General features: G+C 35.8%; 1 protein-coding gene across 1 annotated transcript; it reads right to left on the reverse strand.

Moving 5' to 3' along the window:
* Positions 1-520: 520 nt before the first annotated feature.
* Positions 521-3,083, reverse strand: LOC113283105 (uncharacterized protein At5g39570-like). Its single transcript, XM_026532259.1, has 2 exons — positions 1,924-3,083; positions 521-936 (listed from the first exon to the last, which is right to left on the reverse strand). Exons 1-2 carry the CDS (start codon positions 3,025-3,027, stop codon positions 841-843), a joined length of 1,200 nt encoding a protein of 399 aa, XP_026388044.1. The 5' UTR covers positions 3,028-3,083; the 3' UTR covers positions 521-840.
* Positions 3,084-21,302: the final 18,219 nt, after the last annotated feature.

Consider the following 21,302-nt stretch of genomic DNA (forward strand, 5'->3'; position numbering starts at 1 on the left):
TTACAAAAACTGAAATTAAAAAACAACTACCCAAAAGACCTGTAATATTTCGCAAAAGTGAGAGTTAAAGAAGCAATTAAGAATAGATTCCAAGAAATCCATACAGCGACCATCACTTCTTAGTTTTTACACTACATAGTAAACCAAAACTGGGGCATCCCTCCCGCTCTTTCCAGCCTCTCAAAATGCTTGTATCGGAGGCATATATCGTGAAAGATGCCAAAACTATTCCACCAACACCCATTTAGCTCCCAGTGTGTTTAGACCATGAGCACTGAGGAAATGAAGAAAAGACTCATTAAGCCATCACTCTTACTGAAGAATGTGATAAAACCTTTGCTTTTTCTCTGTATCAGTTCTTATTACAATAGCACAATAGCAGCAGAGCACATCCAAAAGTAGAAAGTGTAGCTAGGATGTATTTCTGGCAAAGATGAGCAAGATCAGTGGCAGAGGTCTACTCACTATACTCCTTTCATAAAGAACAAACATTCAATTCAGTGCAGAACCTAGAAATTAAGCTTATCAAAAGAAACAGCAACATAGTGCCATCTTCATTCTCATTCATTTAAGAAAAGGTGAACAACACTCATAAAAAATACACAAGAGCCCAATAAGTTCAGGACATTATTGAAAAGTAAAACAGTTTTCAGAAAACACAAACATCAATTTCGAATCTTTTAGAAGCAGAATATCAAAGAACCAATTACCAACGCAATTTATTTAGTATCCAGGGTATAGATCCCTAGCTCATTTATATGTAAATGGTCGGGTGGTTCTTTGTTTAAGTCCACTTAGTCGTCATAGTGCTCGCGGTGGTGGTTCTTTGTTTAAGTCCACTTAGTCGTCATAGTGCTTGCGGTGGTGGTGCCCACGGCGACGCTCCTCCTTTTCCTCATCATCATCATCGTCGTTCTCATCAGATTTGTTTCCTCCCTAACCATTTCATGTACAAAACACTATATTAGTAACAGAAAGAAAGGGAAGTTAAACTACATTAGTAACAAAGGATATAAAGAAGAAGAACGGAACAGAGAATTGACAACAAAGACCACGACGTAAATTCAAGTATAGGTTGTTATCAGTCTAATGACCACGGTGGATTCATGTAAAAAGCCGAAAGCATTTGATTACATCGTATCTTTATTTCTTCTTTAGGTGTACCATAACTCATCAAGTTATAAACACACAATCAAAGTACGCATTTTTAGAAAGAGTGAAGATCAAATACAGTTCTAATCCAATATCAATAAAATGTGCATACATCTTCAAAGCTTAAATTCCGAAGCACGTTTGAAAGTAACATCGAATATTAATAAGAAAGGTCCCCAACTCCTAAGACTCTTTAAGTACTGGCTTTCGTGGAATGATCATTGATATAATGGGAAGAAGACGATGTTCCATTCTCAAACTATGTAACTAAAGCACCAGGAGAAGAATAACCAGGGCAATCTTGCTTCAATAGTTCATTGCACAAGAACTGAAAAGCAACAAAAATTTGATCTAATTCCAACGCACAGCTGATTGCAAAAGTTATTTAACTACCATCATATGAACAGAGCCACAGGTCATGCAATTTTCTAATTATGAAAGGTTAGTTTCAGTGTAATCCCTACTTATGCATATCAAAACTTTAAATCTTTGTTTACTAAGTCTGTAGCTTCATCAATTGAAGAGTTTACAAAGAAACCCAACACCAACCAGTTCTAAGCTTTTAAAATACAAGTGATTCGAGTGAATTATGAAACCTAAGTGTTGGTTTGCCTAAGGTATCACTAACCTCTTATTCTTATATCAATTAGCAGTATTGATCATTTCAACGATTTTGTCATGTAACTAACTAAAAATGCAGGCACTATAGACATACCATCAGAAAGCACAGGTAAACATTTCATGAATAGGTAATCTGAAATGAAAACTCACATATTTCTTGCGGCCATATCCTTCTTCATCTCCTCCACCATAGCTAGTTTCCTGCTTGTACCTCCTTGGTTGTTCCTCATCATCACCACCACCATAGCTAGTTTCCTGCTTGTACCTCCTTGGTTGTTCCTCCTCATCACCACCACCATAGCTAGTCCTTCCATAGCTAGGCTTACTATACTCAGACACTTCCTCCTCATCTTGTCTTCCATAACTAGGCTTCCTGTACTCGGATTCCTCTTCTTGCCTTCCATAGCTAGGCTTCCTGTACTCGGATTCCACTTCTTGTCTTCCATAGCTAGGTCTCTGATATTCAGATACCTCCTCTTCTTGTCTCCCATAGCTAGGTTTCTGGTACTCAGACTCCTCTTGACTGCCATAGCTAGGTTTCTGGTACTCAGACTCCTCTTGCCTGCCATAGCTAGGTTTCTGGTACTCAGACTCCTCTTGTCTTCCATAACTAGGCCTTCCATAAGAGGGCTTCTGGTACTCAGATTCTTCCTCTTGTCTTCCATAGCTAGGTTTCTGATACTCAGATTCTTCTTCTTGCCTTCCATAGCTAGGCTTCTGATATCCAGATTCTTCCTCTTGTCTTCCATAACTAGGTTTCTTCTGATACCCATATCCACCACCACCACCACCACTTTCATCTTCTCCATAATTAGTCCTTCCATACGCAGATCCACCGCCACCACTACCACCATCGTAACCTGATTGACCATATGGTTTTGGTTTTTCATCATCACCATAACCAAATTTCTCCTCAACAACTTGAGGAGCACCACCACCACCACCACCACCATAAGTAGGATGAGGTCTTGATGCAGGTCTACTGTAACTGCTGTACTCATTTTGACAAACTTCTTCACCATAAGCATTAGCTTCAGAATCATGAGAATAATTAGATCTTGAATAATCATCCCCTCCTCCATATGAAGTTGATGTTGATGAAATCTGGTAACATGTTTCTTCACATGGTTCCAATGGACGACCATATGTCATTGCAAGATCATAACCACCTCCATATGGTGTTGGATCGAATTCATCGAAATCATCTACTGCTTCATCATCATTTGTTCTTCCACCTCTTCCAAAATACGACATTGTTTCTTACAGTTTCTTCTTCTTCTTTCTGTGTACGAAATTGATTTGAGATCCAATTGAATCTGAGATGATTTTTTCTTATATGAAAATTTGTTTGTGAATTAGCCTTAGATCTATGAATAATTTCTTAATTACCACAAAGACTTTTGAATTTTCTATCCGGAAAGCATTACGCGTGGACCCAAAGACGTGGGAAATTTAATTCATGTCGGTAGCCGGTAATTTATTGGATAAAGTAGTATACTAGTCATGGTTCCAACTAACCATCTTTGAGCTAGACACCCAATGGAAGAAAGTTTCCGAGCAGCATTATTCTGCAGTCCCCAGGAGGATAACCTACTAGAGCAAAGTCCAGTTGGACACATATAATTTCTCGGTTTGGCAGGCTAGGTGGATGGTCAAAGTTAATTCTGGGAAGTGGACAAGGGATTTATCGAGACAAAGAAATTCGACCGTTGCACTTTGAAGTGATCGGCTCCAACTGAAACGATGATCGGCCCCAACTGAGACGAGCCTCGGTTCAGTGTGGAAATGATCTAATCAAAGTATTTGCATGAAACCCTTCAGCGGAAATGATCTAATCAAAGTAACCCTCAGATGAAACGATATATTTTTACACCCTAAGAACTTTTGTTTGATTTTGTATTTGCTCAAAGAATCGTTCTAGATGAACCGCCAAAAGGAAACTCTATGAAAACCGCTTACTAATAAAATAGTGGGACCCATGGCCTGGGAATTTGCAGGGCGTCAATTTTGTGGGGCCATCACTAAAGGGTTTGTGTCTTGGAGGTTTTGACAGTGTCCAGTTTGGCGGTTCGCCAAGAATTTTTGTTGCTCAACATAGATATGGACTTCGATGGATATGTGAATTAAATGGATAATAACAAGCAACTTGAAGAATTGGCCCCAACTGAGACGAGCCTCGGTTCCAGTTGAGACGAGCCTCGGCTCAGTGTGGCTCAACAACGGTAAATTTCCAACTACAAAAAAAAAACGGCCATTCCAACTCCCTATAAATTCAACTCAACTTCAATCTTATCTACTCACAACAACTTCTTTTCTTCTCTACATAATATCAACTCAAATCCAATCTTCTCTACATCTCTTCAACTCAAATATAATATTCTTTACATCTCTTCAATCTTCTATACAGTTTTCCAAACACATATTTAACACCCATTTAATTACCATGGCTCCTCGATCTCAAAATTTTATTCGACAAAGAAATAGAAAACCACCTAAAAATAAACATGGTGAAATTTTACCAGGGAAAGGACAAGATCCGGAGGAAGATAACAATGCACGGCTGCTCACATGTCCAGAATTAGCAATTAGTGAAGGTCATCTGTCGACAAAGGTTGAGCGAGATAGTTCTCTACAAAAAAACAAAAGGTGGTTGGTACGAAGTTTATAAAGTTTATGACCAACTTCCTCGTGGTGTTAAAATTATTTTTGATCGATTTCCTTGGTTTACTTTCAACCATATCAAAGCGCATAAAAATTCTCCCAAACTGGTGGGTATACTGATGGACCGTTGGTGGTATACTACACACACGTTTCATTTTCATGACTTTGAAATAGGTATGTTTTATCTTTTGATTTATATTTATGCAATCAATACGAGTATTACAAATGAAATGAATAAATAGTTTTTTGTTTTTAGGCATAACACCATTAGATTTGTATTTCCTACTTGGGATACCTTCTGGAACGGGAGATCATCTTCCATTTGACCAAGATAGTTGGTTAGCCGAACAACGATACAAAGATGCGCTTCCATTGTACTTACAAGTAACTACACAACGAAATCATTCAGTTTTGAGAGCTAGCGGAATTGCTAATTCCTGTTTAAAGACATTTATAGTCAACGAATTGCATGGTGGTAACGATCCTGGTATGGAAGGGTATGACCGTACTAAAGATACAGAAATTGCTAAGGTATTTATTTTATGGATACTTGGTTCATGTTTTTTCCCAAACTCAAACTCAAGTACTCAAGTGGGGTAGCTAGAGGCGTTGCAAGATATGGAAAAGGATGCCACTTATAATTGGAGGTCCGCTATATTATTGGTGCACCAAGACTTTTCGACTTCACGACGAAATTTTGGCCAATGATAGTTAGGTATGAAGGTGATAATTGGCAGCAAAGACAACAAAAGAATGAGTTGGATAACATTCATGTGTGGAGGTCCCAAATGTTGATTAGGAACAAATATAATGTTTTTTGGAGGTCGTATGACGATTTTGAAGAATACAACACTGAGACGGTCAGAAGGATATAAAACTTTTCACTGCAGCGCTTGGTGTTGTATAGTCCTATCAGTAACATTGGTGTTTATTTTTTTGGGGACTGATGTGCTAGACAGTTAGTTGGTCGAGTGGGAGTGTCACTCAATCCTCCAAGAATAGCTACCGTGTACGGGTCGAAATACTTAGAGCTAAAGGAAAGAGGCTAGGCAAAGGTATGATACTAAATTCACCCCTTGTGATGAAGATCAGTATGACCTATGGTAGAAGAGTGTTACAGAGCCGATAATTCTTAGCGAAGTTTTACACATATATGGTTTCGATTTCGTCGCGATATGAAGTGCATTGCCGAAATTGGATGCTCCAACACATGCACCACCAGTGATTCCAACTTTCACCAGTTATCCTACAACGGGACCTTCATCTTCTTCGACTCGACGACAAACGAAATCTTCTACCTCATCGGCAGGGTTTGATTTGCCAGATTTGAGTTGGCAACTTGAGACTTTTAATCTTGTCGGAGAGCGTTAAATTATCCCTTTCTTTCTTATACAGGCACTTCGGCAACTTAAGAAAAATTGATCGAACAATTGAATCAAATGGAGTTAAGAGATATGGAAACTAGACGTATTTACTTCCAACAATAGCGCGCGTTATGGGATACATTGAAATTCAGTCCTAATTTTTCTCAGCGTACAATAACTCCATCCTCCCAGGATGTAGTGCGAGAAACACATGTACCTGATGTTCCACGATATCCATATCATCCAGTGCAAGGTTCTCCAGTTCGTCAAGTTCAAGAATCCCCATATCGCCAGGAAAGTGAAGAAGGTCCTAAAGGTTATCAAGATTATATGAGATCATTAAACTTTGACGGGTCTATTGTTGATCCTTCATGTCCATGTTTTGGAAACCAAAGTAGGGGAGGAGATGATACTCAAGGATCTCAATCTGCGGGAACTTATGGTGGGTTTGGAAGTTTGATGCAAGGGGGCGTATTACAAGAACTGGAGTGGAGCCGAACAACTAAAATTATCCTTAATTTTTAATATTTGTAAGCTAAAATTATATTATTTAATGTAACTGTTACATGAAATCAGTACTAATTTATCTAGAAATGAAATTGTAACTTAATTATAACTTTTCTCTCGAGCAGTATTTGTATTTATTAATACCAAAAACGAGATATCAAAAAACCCTTTAAGAATGCGTAATGAGCTTCAAAAAAAAAATCCATCTTCATCATTCCTTTAGAGCTTGCAATACAACATCATCATTTGTCTCACCCATCAGTCTATAATGACCAACTAGCCGAACCAAAGCCATGAATTCTCCAACTTCATTTTTTATATTCTGATTCGGCAAAACAACCTAGCCGCACTGCGATTGTTGGGGTTGCCGGTATCATTGCATAAGATATCAAAGATTCTATAGATATAACTCATACTCATTACCCCATTTTGACATCGTTCTGTACCCTTAGCCGGATATAGAACGACGTAGTTTCGACAGTGCGACAAATCTTTATCCATCATCAATTCAGCTAAATTAATATATGGTTGAGTCATTTCTCAGAAAATTTGTTGGTGTACAATGCAGGTGTCATTTTGGAGTTGAAATCAATTCAATTTATAGGAAGGGGATTCATATCCATTGGATGTAACTAGACCTTGTTGGCTCAGTATGAACCGACCGGCTCAAGGTAGAACAACAGTCGGCTCTGTTTGATACAATTCTCGGCTCACTAAGTACCAATCGTCTTTGATGAACCCGGTCGTCTCTATTAGAGCCTATCGACTCTGTAAGAACAAAACCTTTTATTTGAGGGTTTGCTCATCCATTTTAATGGTTTTCCAGTCCCACTGTAGGTGTATAATCACCAAACCAAGTTGTTTGATGTGCCTATTAGAGTTCCTTCTAGGGGACATCGTTACAAGTCTGAAACCCGTAAGGGTTCTTTTTTTTTAGGGGGGTTTTAGAAACCCCTAAATTATTTATTTGATTAACTCATTCAAATTAAGGTTCATATTTTTATATAGCAGAAGTGGTAGACATATATACCCTCATGTTTCATCATTATACATTGCATACTGATACAACCAATTTAGAATGCGAACTTTTTGATCTACATGATTCACAATAGAATTGAAAAGACTAATCTGAATAATGGTATTGTGAGATAACAAAATTATTGTATTGATTTGAACAAAGATTATATCCAGCAACCAAGTTGCTTATGTAGCAGATACAAGAAGAGGGGAAAAGTCAGTGGCAGTCTGTCAAAGAGAAGAGACAATTTCTATTACAGACAGGCTGTAAAGTAAGTAACCATTATTATATGACTCATACATGATACAAAAGTGCAAAACTAAATACACAGAGAAATGCTAACTACAACCATACTGAGTGGTCTAAAAGCCCCCATCAAACTGAGGACTAGTACAATGTATCAGTTTGGATTTTAGCTTGAAGAATAAACTCTTGAATAAGCCTTTTGGGAAGACATCTACAATTTGAAGCAGAGAATGAATGTATTTGTTAGAGCACTGCTTGGTCGAACTCGCAAGCGTTGCTATCTCAAGCTTGTTTGTCAAGTTTAGTTGATCAAAACTATAGTCTTGATATCTAGTCTACTTATAGGAGTTTCAGACTAGGATAGATTGTGTAGTTGAGCTTTAGACTTCACGACGCTTACAACTGAAGACGAAGATCTACTGAAGAACTCTGAGGAACTTCATCAACAAAAGGTATATGGAGACTAAAACTTATCTATCACTCAAAAATTTGTTATGTTCTATTATATCTCCTATTGAGACAAAAGTCGTATAGCGATACAGACTTTCATATCATACACATTTGTTATTTCGAGCTGAGTATAACTCGCTTATCTATTTCTCGAAATATGTGTTGGTAGTTTTTTACTTTAGCTACATTCATCATTATTCTTGACAAGTTTAGTTGGAAACAATTTATTTGTTGGAAACTAAATAATAAGTCAAAAGATGATTATGTGGAAATTTCCTTGAAACATCTTACATGATTTGTGTGAGACAATCATTTGATGTCAACTTGGAAAGTTTCATATTGATCATTCGGTCACTTGAAAATTTCTTATAAGCTAATGGTTTGTGTGAGACAGCCATTGTCGTCTTCTAAGAATGTTTCAATGATTTAAATGGGAGTTTAAAACTAAAACCCATGTCTGGAAAAATATCACAGATGCGTATTTAGTGTACAGACTGTGTTGGTATGATTCAGGTCCGGAAACCAAGTTCGCATACTAGTATGCAAACGGTTTTTAACTGAGAAGTCTGGGAACCAAGTTTGCATACCAGTATGCGGACGTTTCTACCTGAGTTAGGTCCGGGACGACAGTTTCGTACCCTTTTGCAAACTGTTGGACAAGACCAAAGTCCGGAACTTAAGTTTGCGTACCCGTTTGCAAACTAAGTGGTGAAAGTTCTAAAATCAGTTAAGTACGTTTACATACTCATGAACAAATACATTTATGAAATAAGGAATGCAATCGTGGCTTAATGTTCATGAACTTATTCTTGTACTTTGTACATTACGAATCATTCCGATTTTGCTTCAATTGGATCAAATATATTTCTATGTGATTGTCAAAAATTGAACAACTCTATGTAACAAAATTAGATTCATTTGATTATCTTTCATGATTGATTGATCATCATAGTTGATCTAGATGAGCTAAATGAATGTGATTAAGACAAAAGTATTCATATGACTAACTTTGGTTAACTATTATTGAGACAACTCAATATACACGTTTAGGTACGGTTACCCATATCTAAATAAAAGTGAAAAACGGGGGTCTAACAACCACAATCAATATTTCGTTTAGGCAATCTATATGGACTAACTCTAGAATATTTCCAAAGAATCAACCAGACAGTCAGACTCAATCAAGGAAAATACATCCAAGAGATATATCTCAATTTCTCAAATCAATCTGCAATCGAATAGATATAAATCTGTGAGCCGTATTAATATGAGAGGTAACTTGGATGGTAATATTCAAGTGTCAATCAATTTATATCAACAACCAAAGGTTGGATTATCTAATTGATTGAACTACGCACAACCTATGATATTTCAATTATATAAAAATATAATGCCGAAAAGAAATAACACAGACACCGGAAATTTTGTTAACGAAGAAACCGCAAATGTAGAAAAAACCCGGGACCTAGTCCAGATTTGAACACCACACTGTATTAAACCGCTACAGACTCTAGCCTACTACAAGTTAACTTCAGAATGGAATGTAGTTGAGCCCTAACCAATCTCATACTGATTAAGGTACAATCGCGTTCCTTAAGCCTCTTGATCCACGCCGGATTTTGCGCACTTGATTCCCTTAGCTGATCTCCCACAACTAGAGTTGCTACGACCCAAAGTCGAAGACTTGATAAACAAATTTTTCTCACACAGAAAAGTCTATTGAATAGATAAATCTGTCTCCCACAGAAATACATACGAGTTTTTGTTCCGCCTTTAGATAAATCAAGGTGAACAAAAACCAATTGATACATCAGACTTATATTCCCGAAGAACAGCCTAGTTATATCAATCACCTCACAATAATCTTAATCATATGGAAGCGAAACAAGATATTGTGGGATCACAAATGATGAGACGAAGATGTTTGTGACTACTTTTTATCTTACCTATTGGAGATTAAATCTCGAGCAAATCTTAGAGAAGATAGTACTCAATATGATAGAACAAAGTAAGATCAGAACACGCAACTACAGAGAAAATAATTGGGTCTAGATTCAGAATCCCAATGAAGTATTCAAGTCGTTAACCTATAATGGTTTTAGGAAAAACCTAGGTTAAAGGAGAATCGACTCTAGTCGCAACTAGTATCACACAGGAGGTGCGGGGATTAGGTTTCCAAATTGCTAGAGTTCTCCCTTATATAGTCTTCAAATTAGGGTTTGCAATCAATGTTACCTTGGTAACAAAGAATTCAATATTCACCGTTAGATGAAAACCTGATTAGAGTCAAGCCAATATCTTTCAACCATTAGATCGAACTTAGCTTGTTATACACAAATGAAATGTGACTTCATCTAGGTATGAGTAACCGTACCCAAACGTGTGCACATAGTTGGCTCAACAATAGTTAACCGAAGTTAGCCATATGAACACTTTCATATCAACTTTGTTCATCTTAATAACAACTAATTTAAATGACTCAAATGAAACTAGTTATGGAGTTGTTCAATTGTTTATATTCTCATAGAAGTATACAAGACACAATTGAAGCAAAATCGATTTTGATTCACTATAATCAATTCATGAAAATTATAGCCACGGTTTGCAAAAGATTGTGTTCCTTAATATATAAATCTATTTGTTCTTGAACAAACCGGTTTTAGAACTTAACCCACTTAAGATGCAAACATGTACGCATACTTAGAATTTCGTACTTGGTCTGGGTTCGCCAGTATGCGAACAGGTACACATACTGTCATACACCACCAAACTCAGTTGAATTCCTGGACTTGAACTATTATGCAAATACGCATACGAGTATGCATACTAAGTTCTCGTACTTTCAACTAACCAACTAGTTCGCATACGGGTATGTATACTATGGTTCCCGGACTTGGAATAACTTGCAACAGTTAGCATACAAGTACGCATATTGTGTTATATCCAATCAATGGTTAATCGTTCTAAACTCCATATTAATCATTGAAACATTCTTAGAATACGAGAATAGCTATCTCACACAAACTATTAGCTTCAAAGAAATTTTCAATGGATCAATAGATTAATACGAAACGTTCCGAGTCTACATCAAATGACTGTCTCACACAAATCATGTAAGATGTTACCAGGTGATTTTTACATGATCATCTTTTGACTTTCGTCAAGAATAAAGATGAACTTGGTTAAAGTGAAAGCTTACCAACACATATTTCGAGAAATATGTAAGCTAGTTAAACTCAACTCGAAATATCAAATGTGTATAATATAAAATCTATATAGCTATACGAATTTTTTCTCAATAGGAGATATAATAGAAATAGACTTCTGAGTGATAGATGAGTTCAAGTCTCCAGATACCTTTTATTGATGAAGTTCCACAAGATCCCCTTAGTAGTTCTTCGTCTTCAATCGATGAACACTGTGAAGTCTAAGGATCAACTACACATTCTATCATATTCCGAGACATAACTATAAGTAGACTAGAAATCAAGACTTATAGTTTGGCAACTAAACTTGACAAGAAGCTTGAGATAGCAACGCTTGCGAGTTTGACCGAGCAGTGCTCCAACAATCTCCCCCTTTGTCAATTTTAGTGACAAAATTATCAATACATATGGATTGCAAAATAAATAAACTTTGTAGCTTCCCATCCAAATGCTTGATTTCCTTGGTTCAAGTACTCCAGTGATTCTGAACGTGTTCAACTCAGCATCATTGTTGTTGAATATAAGAAAACAATTGTTCTCAATTATTGTTATACAGTGTCATAGTATTATTACACAACATCAAAGTTCAATTGTATCACAACTTTGACAATAATACTATGGTGATATGTATCACTCCCCCTTAGTCAATACTTCATCTCACAATGAAAACCACTCCCCCTATGATTTGTAAACCATGTGTATTTGTAGTGTGAAATACGCATTAATTCTCCCCCTTTTTGTAAATATAAATTGGCAAAGGTACGAAAACTAGTGGGATCATAATGAAATTCTCATAGAGATACTTCATGACTAAAAGAGAACATATCAACTTTGTTTCGATGATTTCACATAGTCGAAACTTAGTGTATTCATCAAGGAGATTATAAAGATACAATAAAACTCATACAATATTCCACAGCCACACTCCCCACAAAGATTTGGCAATTAAGCACAAGTTCAAATAAGAACTCTCCCCCATAAAATGTCATTCCCAAAAGAACAACAAGAGAGACCTTACTTTCATAAGAAAAGAAGGATTTTATTTTGACATTAAAATATTACATGAAACATGAATTTTGTATCCAGAAAACTCAATTAAATTAACCATAAGAGAACCTATGATTAATTTAATCGGAAATGCTCAACATAAGAGAACTTACGGAGCCATACAGTACTTTCACATAGATCGGATCAAGGAAAGATCAATACTGCGGAATATTCAAAGATCCATTTTATTTTTCATCAGCATTTGCATAGTGATATCATAGACTTAATATTTGCAATCAAAAGTTCATCCTATCTTCCATCAATATTTGCATAATGACATAATAGGCTTAACTTTTGACATATATGGGAAAATCATAGTTCACGGACACAAATACACATATCCCATAACAATTTTTGCAATATATAAAACCAATGAAGATTAATACTGCAAAATCATCTTCCAAATAAATTTTAGAATTTAAGCAGATAAATCTAAAAACATTGCAAGATGAATATCGTTGGCAATAGCAATGTGTAATCATAATATAGGCTATTCCAAACCCTAGTTATCCTTCTTAAAACACAAGAATAAATTCTCATAAGAAGTTTCCTAGACATTAAGAAATATAACTCCTAAGAAGAACGCAACCGAAGGTCTTCAGACATAACCAGCAACCAGAGATCTAACACAAACAAGTTCATCAGTTCATTTTTCAGAAATTCAAGATTCTTTGTTGCAATTTCTAGTTGTTCACGTACGACCCAAAAATCTCGAAGAAGATTTCACACCAATTGAGATGTCATCTGAACTGGAAGTTTGTTTTCATGATCAACTGCATGATATCAAGTTATCAAAATAGGGTTCTCGTGAAACTCAATAACCTTCTCTTTTTCATCTTTGTCTTCCTTTTTGCATCCATCCATTGTGTACACCACAAAAATTCAAGAGAACTATTGAAGTTACATAACGTGTATGTATCAAGAGAAGAGGAAAACCATGATACATTTATATGAGTGCTTCATATGGAAACCCTAGGGTTACTTGTTTACGTTCGGTAAGGGTCGGATACACAAACGTCCGTGGTTATGAGCCAGACTCAAAACCAACAAGCCAATGGAGCCTCCTTTTCTAAAAATATGTTTTGATAAAAACATATTCTACTGATAGAAAAACTTAGCTCAGAAGTGAGAACAAGGTAATTGTTAGAAACAACAGATTAACTGTCATAAGGAAGAGAAACGAGGGTTTTCAATGTAAGCAACAAAGAGAATATTGTCAACAGTTATTGATCAAAAATATTAGAGCAAGGCTCAACAGTAAGATGATCATTTTATTATTCACCAAAAAAAACGGATATAACAAAGACCACTATTTCAAGAAGAAGAGCTTCTTGAGAATGATGAGCATCCTCACACGGTCTCAAAGAGGATGCTCACTTGTAAGCAGTCAAGTTGTAATTTGATGAGCATATAACTCATCTAGGGTATTGAAATTTTCCTTTTTTCTTTATTGAAAATCCTCAGAAAAGTCAATAGGATTAGTCTCAAGAGAAAAAACAAGAGGAGAACAAGAGATACCTGAAGCTGCTACCTTCCTTGCCTTCTTAATGATGCGCTTGAGTCTATTGATATTGGTCTTTCGTTCTGAAACACGATTATTGATATGAATATACTCAGGAACGATTGACACTTTTGATCCAACACTTCCTTTAGTCACCGAAGAAAAGTTTGAAGAAGTTTTCTTGCTCACTGGATCAACAAGGCAGTCATTTTTCCGTATAACACAATTCTTTTTACATTTTTAGAAAGTCGTTGTGTTATCTTTACAGGAAAGACTTGGCTCATCACATCACTTTTCTTGTCTGGGAGTTGGACAGTTAAGACCAGTAATATGAGAAACCGGTTTGATTACTTCCTTAGACATCCAGATAAGATTTTTATGAAGTTTTTCATTCCGTAAGTGAAAACGACATCTCCTCTCAAGATGACATTTTTTACCGCAATAATAACAACTGTAAAGTTTTAGAAGGGAGACAACCAAACTCTAAGTATGTTATTATTGTTACCGCAATAATAACATATACTTAGAGTTCTGGACTTGGTATGGGTTTGCCAGTATGCGAACATGTACGCATACTTTCGTACATCACCAAACTCAGTTGAATTCTCGGACTTGAAATATTACGCCGGTACGCATACGGGTATGCATACTAAGTTCCCGGACTTTCAACTAACCAACCAGTACGCATATGGGTATGCATACTATGGTTCCCGGACTTGGAATAACTTGCAACAGTTAGCATACAAGTATGCATACTGTGTTATATCCAATCAATGGTTAATTGTTCTAAACTCCATCTTAATCATTGAAACATTCTTGGAAGACGAGAATAGCTGTCTCACACAAACTATTTGCTTCAAAGCAATTTTCAAGTGATCAATAGATCAATACGAAATCATGTAAAATGTTACCAAGCGATTTTTACATGATCATCTTTTGACTTTCGACAAGAATAAAAATTAACTTGGTTAAAGAGAAAGCTTTCCAACACATATTTCAAGAAATATGTAAGCGAGTTAAACTCAACTCGAAATATCAAATGTGTATAATATGAAGTCTATATAGTTATGCGACTTTTGTCTCAATAAGAGATAGAATAGAAATAGACTTTTGAGTGATAGATGAGTTTAAGTCTCCACATACCTTTTGTTGATAAAGTTCCACAATCTCCCCTTAGTAGTTCTTCATCTTCAATCGATGAACGTCGTGAAGTCTAAGGCTCAACTACACATTTCATCCTAATCCGAGACATAGCTATAAGTAGACTAGAAATCAAGACTTCTAGTTTTGGAAACTAAACTTTACAACAAGATTAAGATAGCAACGCGTGCAAGTTCGACCGAGCAGTGCTCTAACAGAAAGTATATTTTATTTGTGTATGACAAGCTAGACTAACTAACGGTGGAGAGATATTTCTTTGGTTTCAAGCAAACTTAGCTTATATCTTAAATCAGTTTCTCATATAACGGTGAATATGGAATGCTTTGTTTCTAAGCTACCTCAGCAAACCCTGATTTGAAAGGCTTTATAACGGGGAACTCTAGCAACTGGGAAACCTAATCCCCACACCGCCTCTGTGGTACTAGTCGCGGCTAGAGTCGATTCTCCTTTAACCTAGGTTTTTTCTAAAAACCGTTATAGGTTAACGACTTTAAGACTTCATTGGGATTCTGAAGCCAGATCCAACTATTTTATCTGTAGTTGCGTATTTTGATCTTACTTGTTTTATCGTGTTGAGTACTATCTTCTCTAAGATTTGCTCGAGATTTATCTCCGATAGGTAAGATATAAAAGTAATCATAAAGCTCTTCGTCTCATTCTTTGTGATTCCACAATAACATGTTCTACTACCATATAGTTAAGTTATTGCGAGGTGATTGATATTTCTAGGCTGTTCTTCGAGAATATAAGACCGGATTATCAATTGGTTCCTGTGCACCTTGATTTATCATAAGACGGAACAAAACTTCATATGTATTTTTGTGGGAGACAGATTTATCTATCAGAATAGACATTTCTGTGGGAGACAGATTTGTTTATAAAATCTTCGACTTTGGGTCGTAGCAACTCTTAATTGTGGGTGAGATTAGCTAAGGGAATCAAGTGCGTAGAGTCCTGCTGGGATTCAGAGGCGTAAGGAACGCGACTATACCTTGATCAGTGTGAGATTGGTTAGGGATCTTTTCTGTCCATACTACATACCTTGTAGTAGGCTAGTTTCTGTAGCGGCTTAATACAGTGTGGTGGTCAATCTGGACTAGGTCCCGGGGTTTTTTCTGCATTTGCGGTTTCCTCGTTCACAAAATTTTTGGTGTCTGTATTATTTCTTTTCTGCATTATATTTGTTTATATAATTGAATATCACAGGTTGTGCATAGTTCAATCAATTTGGAAATCCGACCTTGTTTGTTGGGTAGTAATTGATTGACACTTGAAAATTCGTTTTTGATACCGTTCAAGTCATTTCTCATATCAATTGGGCTCACAGGTTTCTATCTGTTCAATTGCAGATTTTATTGAGAAATAGAGATACAGCTCTTGGATATATTTCCTTGATTGAGTCTGACTATCTAGATGATTCTCACGGAATTACATTGGAGTTAGTCCATACAAATTGTCGAACGAAATATTGGGTGTGTTTGTTAGACCCTCGATTTTCAGTATTTGACCACCAAGAAACTAGTGGCAGTTAAACTTATGATTGTGTGATAGTCAACCTCAACATGCTTTGTCCTGGCATGTAAGACTAGATTATCTGCTAAATGATCTGCTCCAATATTATCACAGTAAATAGAGCAGGGATACTGATAAGGAACCTGTAACTCATGCAGTAGATAAAAGAGCCACTTAATCTCAGAAGAAGCAACTACAAGAGACTTGTATTATGCTTCATTAGAAAATTTTGATATAGTAGGTTGTTTCTTTGAAAACCAAGCAACTGGATTAGAACCTAGAAAGATATAATATCCTGCAGTAGACTTCTTAGTATCTGAACAACATTCCCATTCACTATCACATAGGTTGTTATAGATAAAAAAAATATTCACCAGTAAGAGTAGTACCAGGGCCAAGAGATCCTTTTATGTATCTGAGAATTCTTTTGGCTAATTGAAGATGAACATCTTTGAGATGGTGCATAAATTGAGAAATATAATTAACATCAAAACTAATATCTGGCCTGGTTAATGTGAGATGTTGAAGACTACCCACAATTTTTATGAAATAAGCAGGATCATCCAGCAGAGATCCATCTTATAAAAAAGCTCGCTTGCGTTGAGCAACGGGAGTCTTGCAAGGTTCAGTGTTTGAAGTAAACATTGCTTTAGTCCCAAGAAAATAATGTAAATCTCCTAAATCTTTCATTGAAAATGGAATCTTTCATAGAAGAGACAACTGAATAGAACAGAGAGTCTGAGGATCCAACTAAAATTATATAATCTACATAAACAAGTATAATCATCTGAGTATTACCTTGTCTACAAACGAACATTGAATGATCAATCTCAGACCTGAAAAATCCATAATTGACTAAAGTTGCTCTGATTTTCATACCAAGCCCTTGGTGCTTGTTTAAGACCATATAAAGACTGTTAGATCATTGCTCAGTCGAACTCACAAGTGTTGTTATCTGAATCTTGTTATCAAATTTAGTTGATCAGAACTATATATTGATTTCTAGCCTACATTTAGTCAAGTCTCGGATTAGTATTGAAGTGTGTAGTTGAGCCCCAGACATCACTGTGTTCTACTGTTTGAATGTAAAAATCAACCGAAGATTTTGGAGAACTTCGTCAACAAAAGGTAAGTGAAGACTGAACCACCCATTTCTCAAGTTTTCACCTTTTTATCTATGAGACAATGTCACATGACTAAATAGGTATATGCATAATAAAAATTTCGATTCAAGTTTATCTTGTTAATCATTTTAGAAATATGTTGACGAAGCTTAAGAAAGTTTGTTCATACTTGATGAATTTGGTTTAGAACAATTTATTGTTTATAACCTAAATTGTGATTCAAGATTCAATCATTTGAAAAGATCCTGGATTAGTGATATGTGTCATTGATGTTATTTGTGAATGTTTCTAATTGATTATTAGAGAGCTATAGAACTACTATAAATCTGGATACAAGACAGTATGCATACTAGTTCACATACAGGGACAACTGTTATAGGTTCGGATCCACAATACATGTACCTAGTACACGTACCGACGTAGCTATAGTTCGGAAATGACTTTTTGCACGCATACCCGGTATGCACACCTTAAAAAGTTTGTTGACTCGTGAACCAGGATGGTAGGCCTACCTAGTATTCAAATCGGAAAATATTTGTAACTCCTGAACCAGGATGGTACGCATACCTAGTATGCAAACTGGAAAAGATATGTGACTCTTAAACCCATTTTTGTCTTAAGGGTATACAAACCCGGTACACGTATTATGACAAAAATGTTCACGAACAGGAATTCGGTACACGTACTTACCCTGTTAAATATCTTCAGATGCATCATAATTATTTCTATGAGATAATCGGCATTTGAACAACTCTATAAAAACACTATCTAGACATATTTGATCACATTATAACCTATGGTTGTGACTCAAGATTAAAGTCTTAAAGTGTTATACGAAAATGGCTAAGCTTATCGTTCGTATGGCTAGTTTCGGCTAACCTTTCATGAACAAGTCATTGTACACGATTCATTTACGGTTCATCCTAACCAGAATGTATATTCAGTTATGTTAATCTCAAGTCAAGTTTTTCATCTAACAATGATTATTGATTGCTTGATTTCAAAGATACCTTATCTTAAATCTAAAGCAACCTTGACATTGAAAGTCTATATAAGGATAATCTCAAACAATTTGGATCTTTGAATCCATGACATTATTTTTGTGTGTCCTTGTTTGAAACTAAAGTCATTCTCTCTTTTAAACCATTTTAGGTTTGGTGACTAAAAAGACTTCACCTAGGGATTCGTGAAGCAAGGTACAACTATCTTTATCATGATAGTTCGTGTATCCTGATATTGCTACTGGTTGTTGAGTCTCACTCTGATCATACGAGATAGATAGAAATCACAAAGTTTCTTCATCTCGGACTTTGTGATTCACAGGTGTATTCCTAAAGAAAGATCTTTGTTGAAATCGGAGTAGGAATTACATGTGAGGTTAATAATAATTTAGGCCGCTCCATGGTAATCGTAAGTACCAGATTTTAATATTTGCTAGATTTTGTCTATTTCAATCGATTTCCTATCTCACTTTCATCTTTGATCAGAACGGAAATCACATATACGCTTATATGTGGGAGGTAGATTGGTTAAAAGTCTTCAATTGACTTGAAACAACTTTTATTTTAGGCTGTTAAGGACGTCATCTAAGGGAATCAATTGTGGTGGAGTCTTGCGAGATTCAAGAGGCATAAGGAACGCAACTATAACTAAATCGTTGTAACGGTATATTCGGTCTCAACTACATTCCAGTACAAAGTTATTTGTACTAGTTTAGTGTATTTAGCGGATTAATACAGTTTGGTGCTCAAGTATGAACTAGGTCCCTGGGTTTTTTTTGCATTTGCGGTTTCCTCGTTAACAAAATTTCTGATGTCCGTGTTATTTGTTTTTCCGCATTGTATTGTTAATCTTTTGAAATATCACAGGTTGTACGTAAATCAATCAAAGTAGATAGGTAGGTCCATCGTAATTATTGGATACGACTGAATTGATCTTTGGAATCGTCCAAGTACTCTCACGGTATAATCAGGTTCATGGATTAGTTTCTGAATACATATTGATTGTGAGAGAAAGATATATAAACTCTTCATATAATTTATCATTGAGATTCATTAAGTTGTAACTCTCAGAATTGTATTTGAGTTTAGTTCATACAGGTTTCCAAAGAAAAAGTTGGTGGTGTATTTTGGTACTTCCGCATTTTCAGTAGATATCAGAGCAGGCAAACACGCGTAAGACCTAATAAGTTTGTGCTTGAAGAAATCCGACTATATGGATGGGAGTGTAATCTTGATAAACATGTCACCAGATCATAATATACCATATCCCGAGTGTGTTCTAGAAACCATTGATGATAATTTTGGTTGTGTTCTGAAGAAGATGATCAAAAAACTTTGTCATGAGAAGCAACGATTGATAAGGAAAATCGATGGACTTTACTATGAAGTTTATATCAAAGAATCTGATCTTCGAGAAGGATCTAAAAGGGAAAAACCTCTCCAGTTAAAATTGGATGATCAAATTCAAATTAATATCGAGATAATTGCAAAGTTAGTTGATTCAAATTCTGCTCTTGCTCAAACTCTTGGGATTTCAAACTCTGTTGAATCTTCCAATATTACCAAGGATTTGAGTATGTATTTTAATTATTGTCTAAATAATTATCGTCATTCTGGAGATAAACGAGGCTTAGGCTTTGTTAAAACTGATGCGACTCAGGTTTGTTCGAAAGAGTCTAGTGATGTTACTTCATTAATTATTACCTCCTATATATTTTGTGGTGCTTCCGATCATTATCAATATACATGTGAGTTGTTCAGGAAGAAATTAAAGATTGCTAGTAGTCTTAGAAAGAAATCTATAGAAAAAAATTCTAACCTTACAAGTCTTACAAACCTAACAAGACATTTCTTTATGAACAGTAATGTTAGTATGAGAGATTTTGCTTTAAAGTCAACATCACCCTTTCAATAGTTTCTTGATATTGGGTGTAGCCGACATATGACAGGTAACCTTTCGTGGTTCATGATTACGAATAAGTTTAATGGAGGACCCGTAAGATTCGTATACGGAAGTTGTTTCTACATTAGCAAAAAGGGAATGATCAAACTTCCTTGCTTGCCTGAAATTCATGATGTAGTTATGTGAAAGGTATGACTGCAAATCTTCTTTTTATTAATCAAATTTGTGACAAAGGCCATAAAGTAATCTTCATTACTGAAGGATGTGACATTGAAGATAAGTCTGGAAAAGTAATTTCTCGGGGAGTACGTGGCAAAAATAATTGTTATCTTTTGAACACTCATTCTAATATTGATTACAATCTTACAATGGTGGAATCTACGCATTTTTGGCATGATCGTTTTGGTTACATCATAGGTGTAAAAAAGAACTTGTCATAGGTGTTCCCAAAATCAATACTAAGATCGATGGTGTTTGTGGATCTTGTCAAAAAGGTAAACAAGTAAGAGTTCCACATAAATCATCTCGAGAAATTACCACCAAGGCTCCACTTTATTTAATTCATATGGATCTCTTTGGACCCATTGAACAAACTACTATTGGAGGAAAGAAATATGCTTTGGTAATGGTCGATGATTACACCACATTTACTTGGGCGGCATTCTTGGCATATAAGAATGAGACCCTAAGTGAGTTCAATATTATTGTTAATAAAATCCAGAATGAACAAGGTCGCAAACTAAAGAAAATTACGAACGATCGTGGAAACTGAATTCAAAGATACTAAAGTGTTTGAATTTTATGACCAACTGGGTATTATTCAACAAT

Source organism: Papaver somniferum, chromosome 5 (genome assembly GCF_003573695.1).
Source record: "Papaver somniferum cultivar HN1 chromosome 5, ASM357369v1, whole genome shotgun sequence".
Lineage (NCBI taxonomy): Eukaryota > Viridiplantae > Streptophyta > Magnoliopsida > Ranunculales > Papaveraceae > Papaver > Papaver somniferum.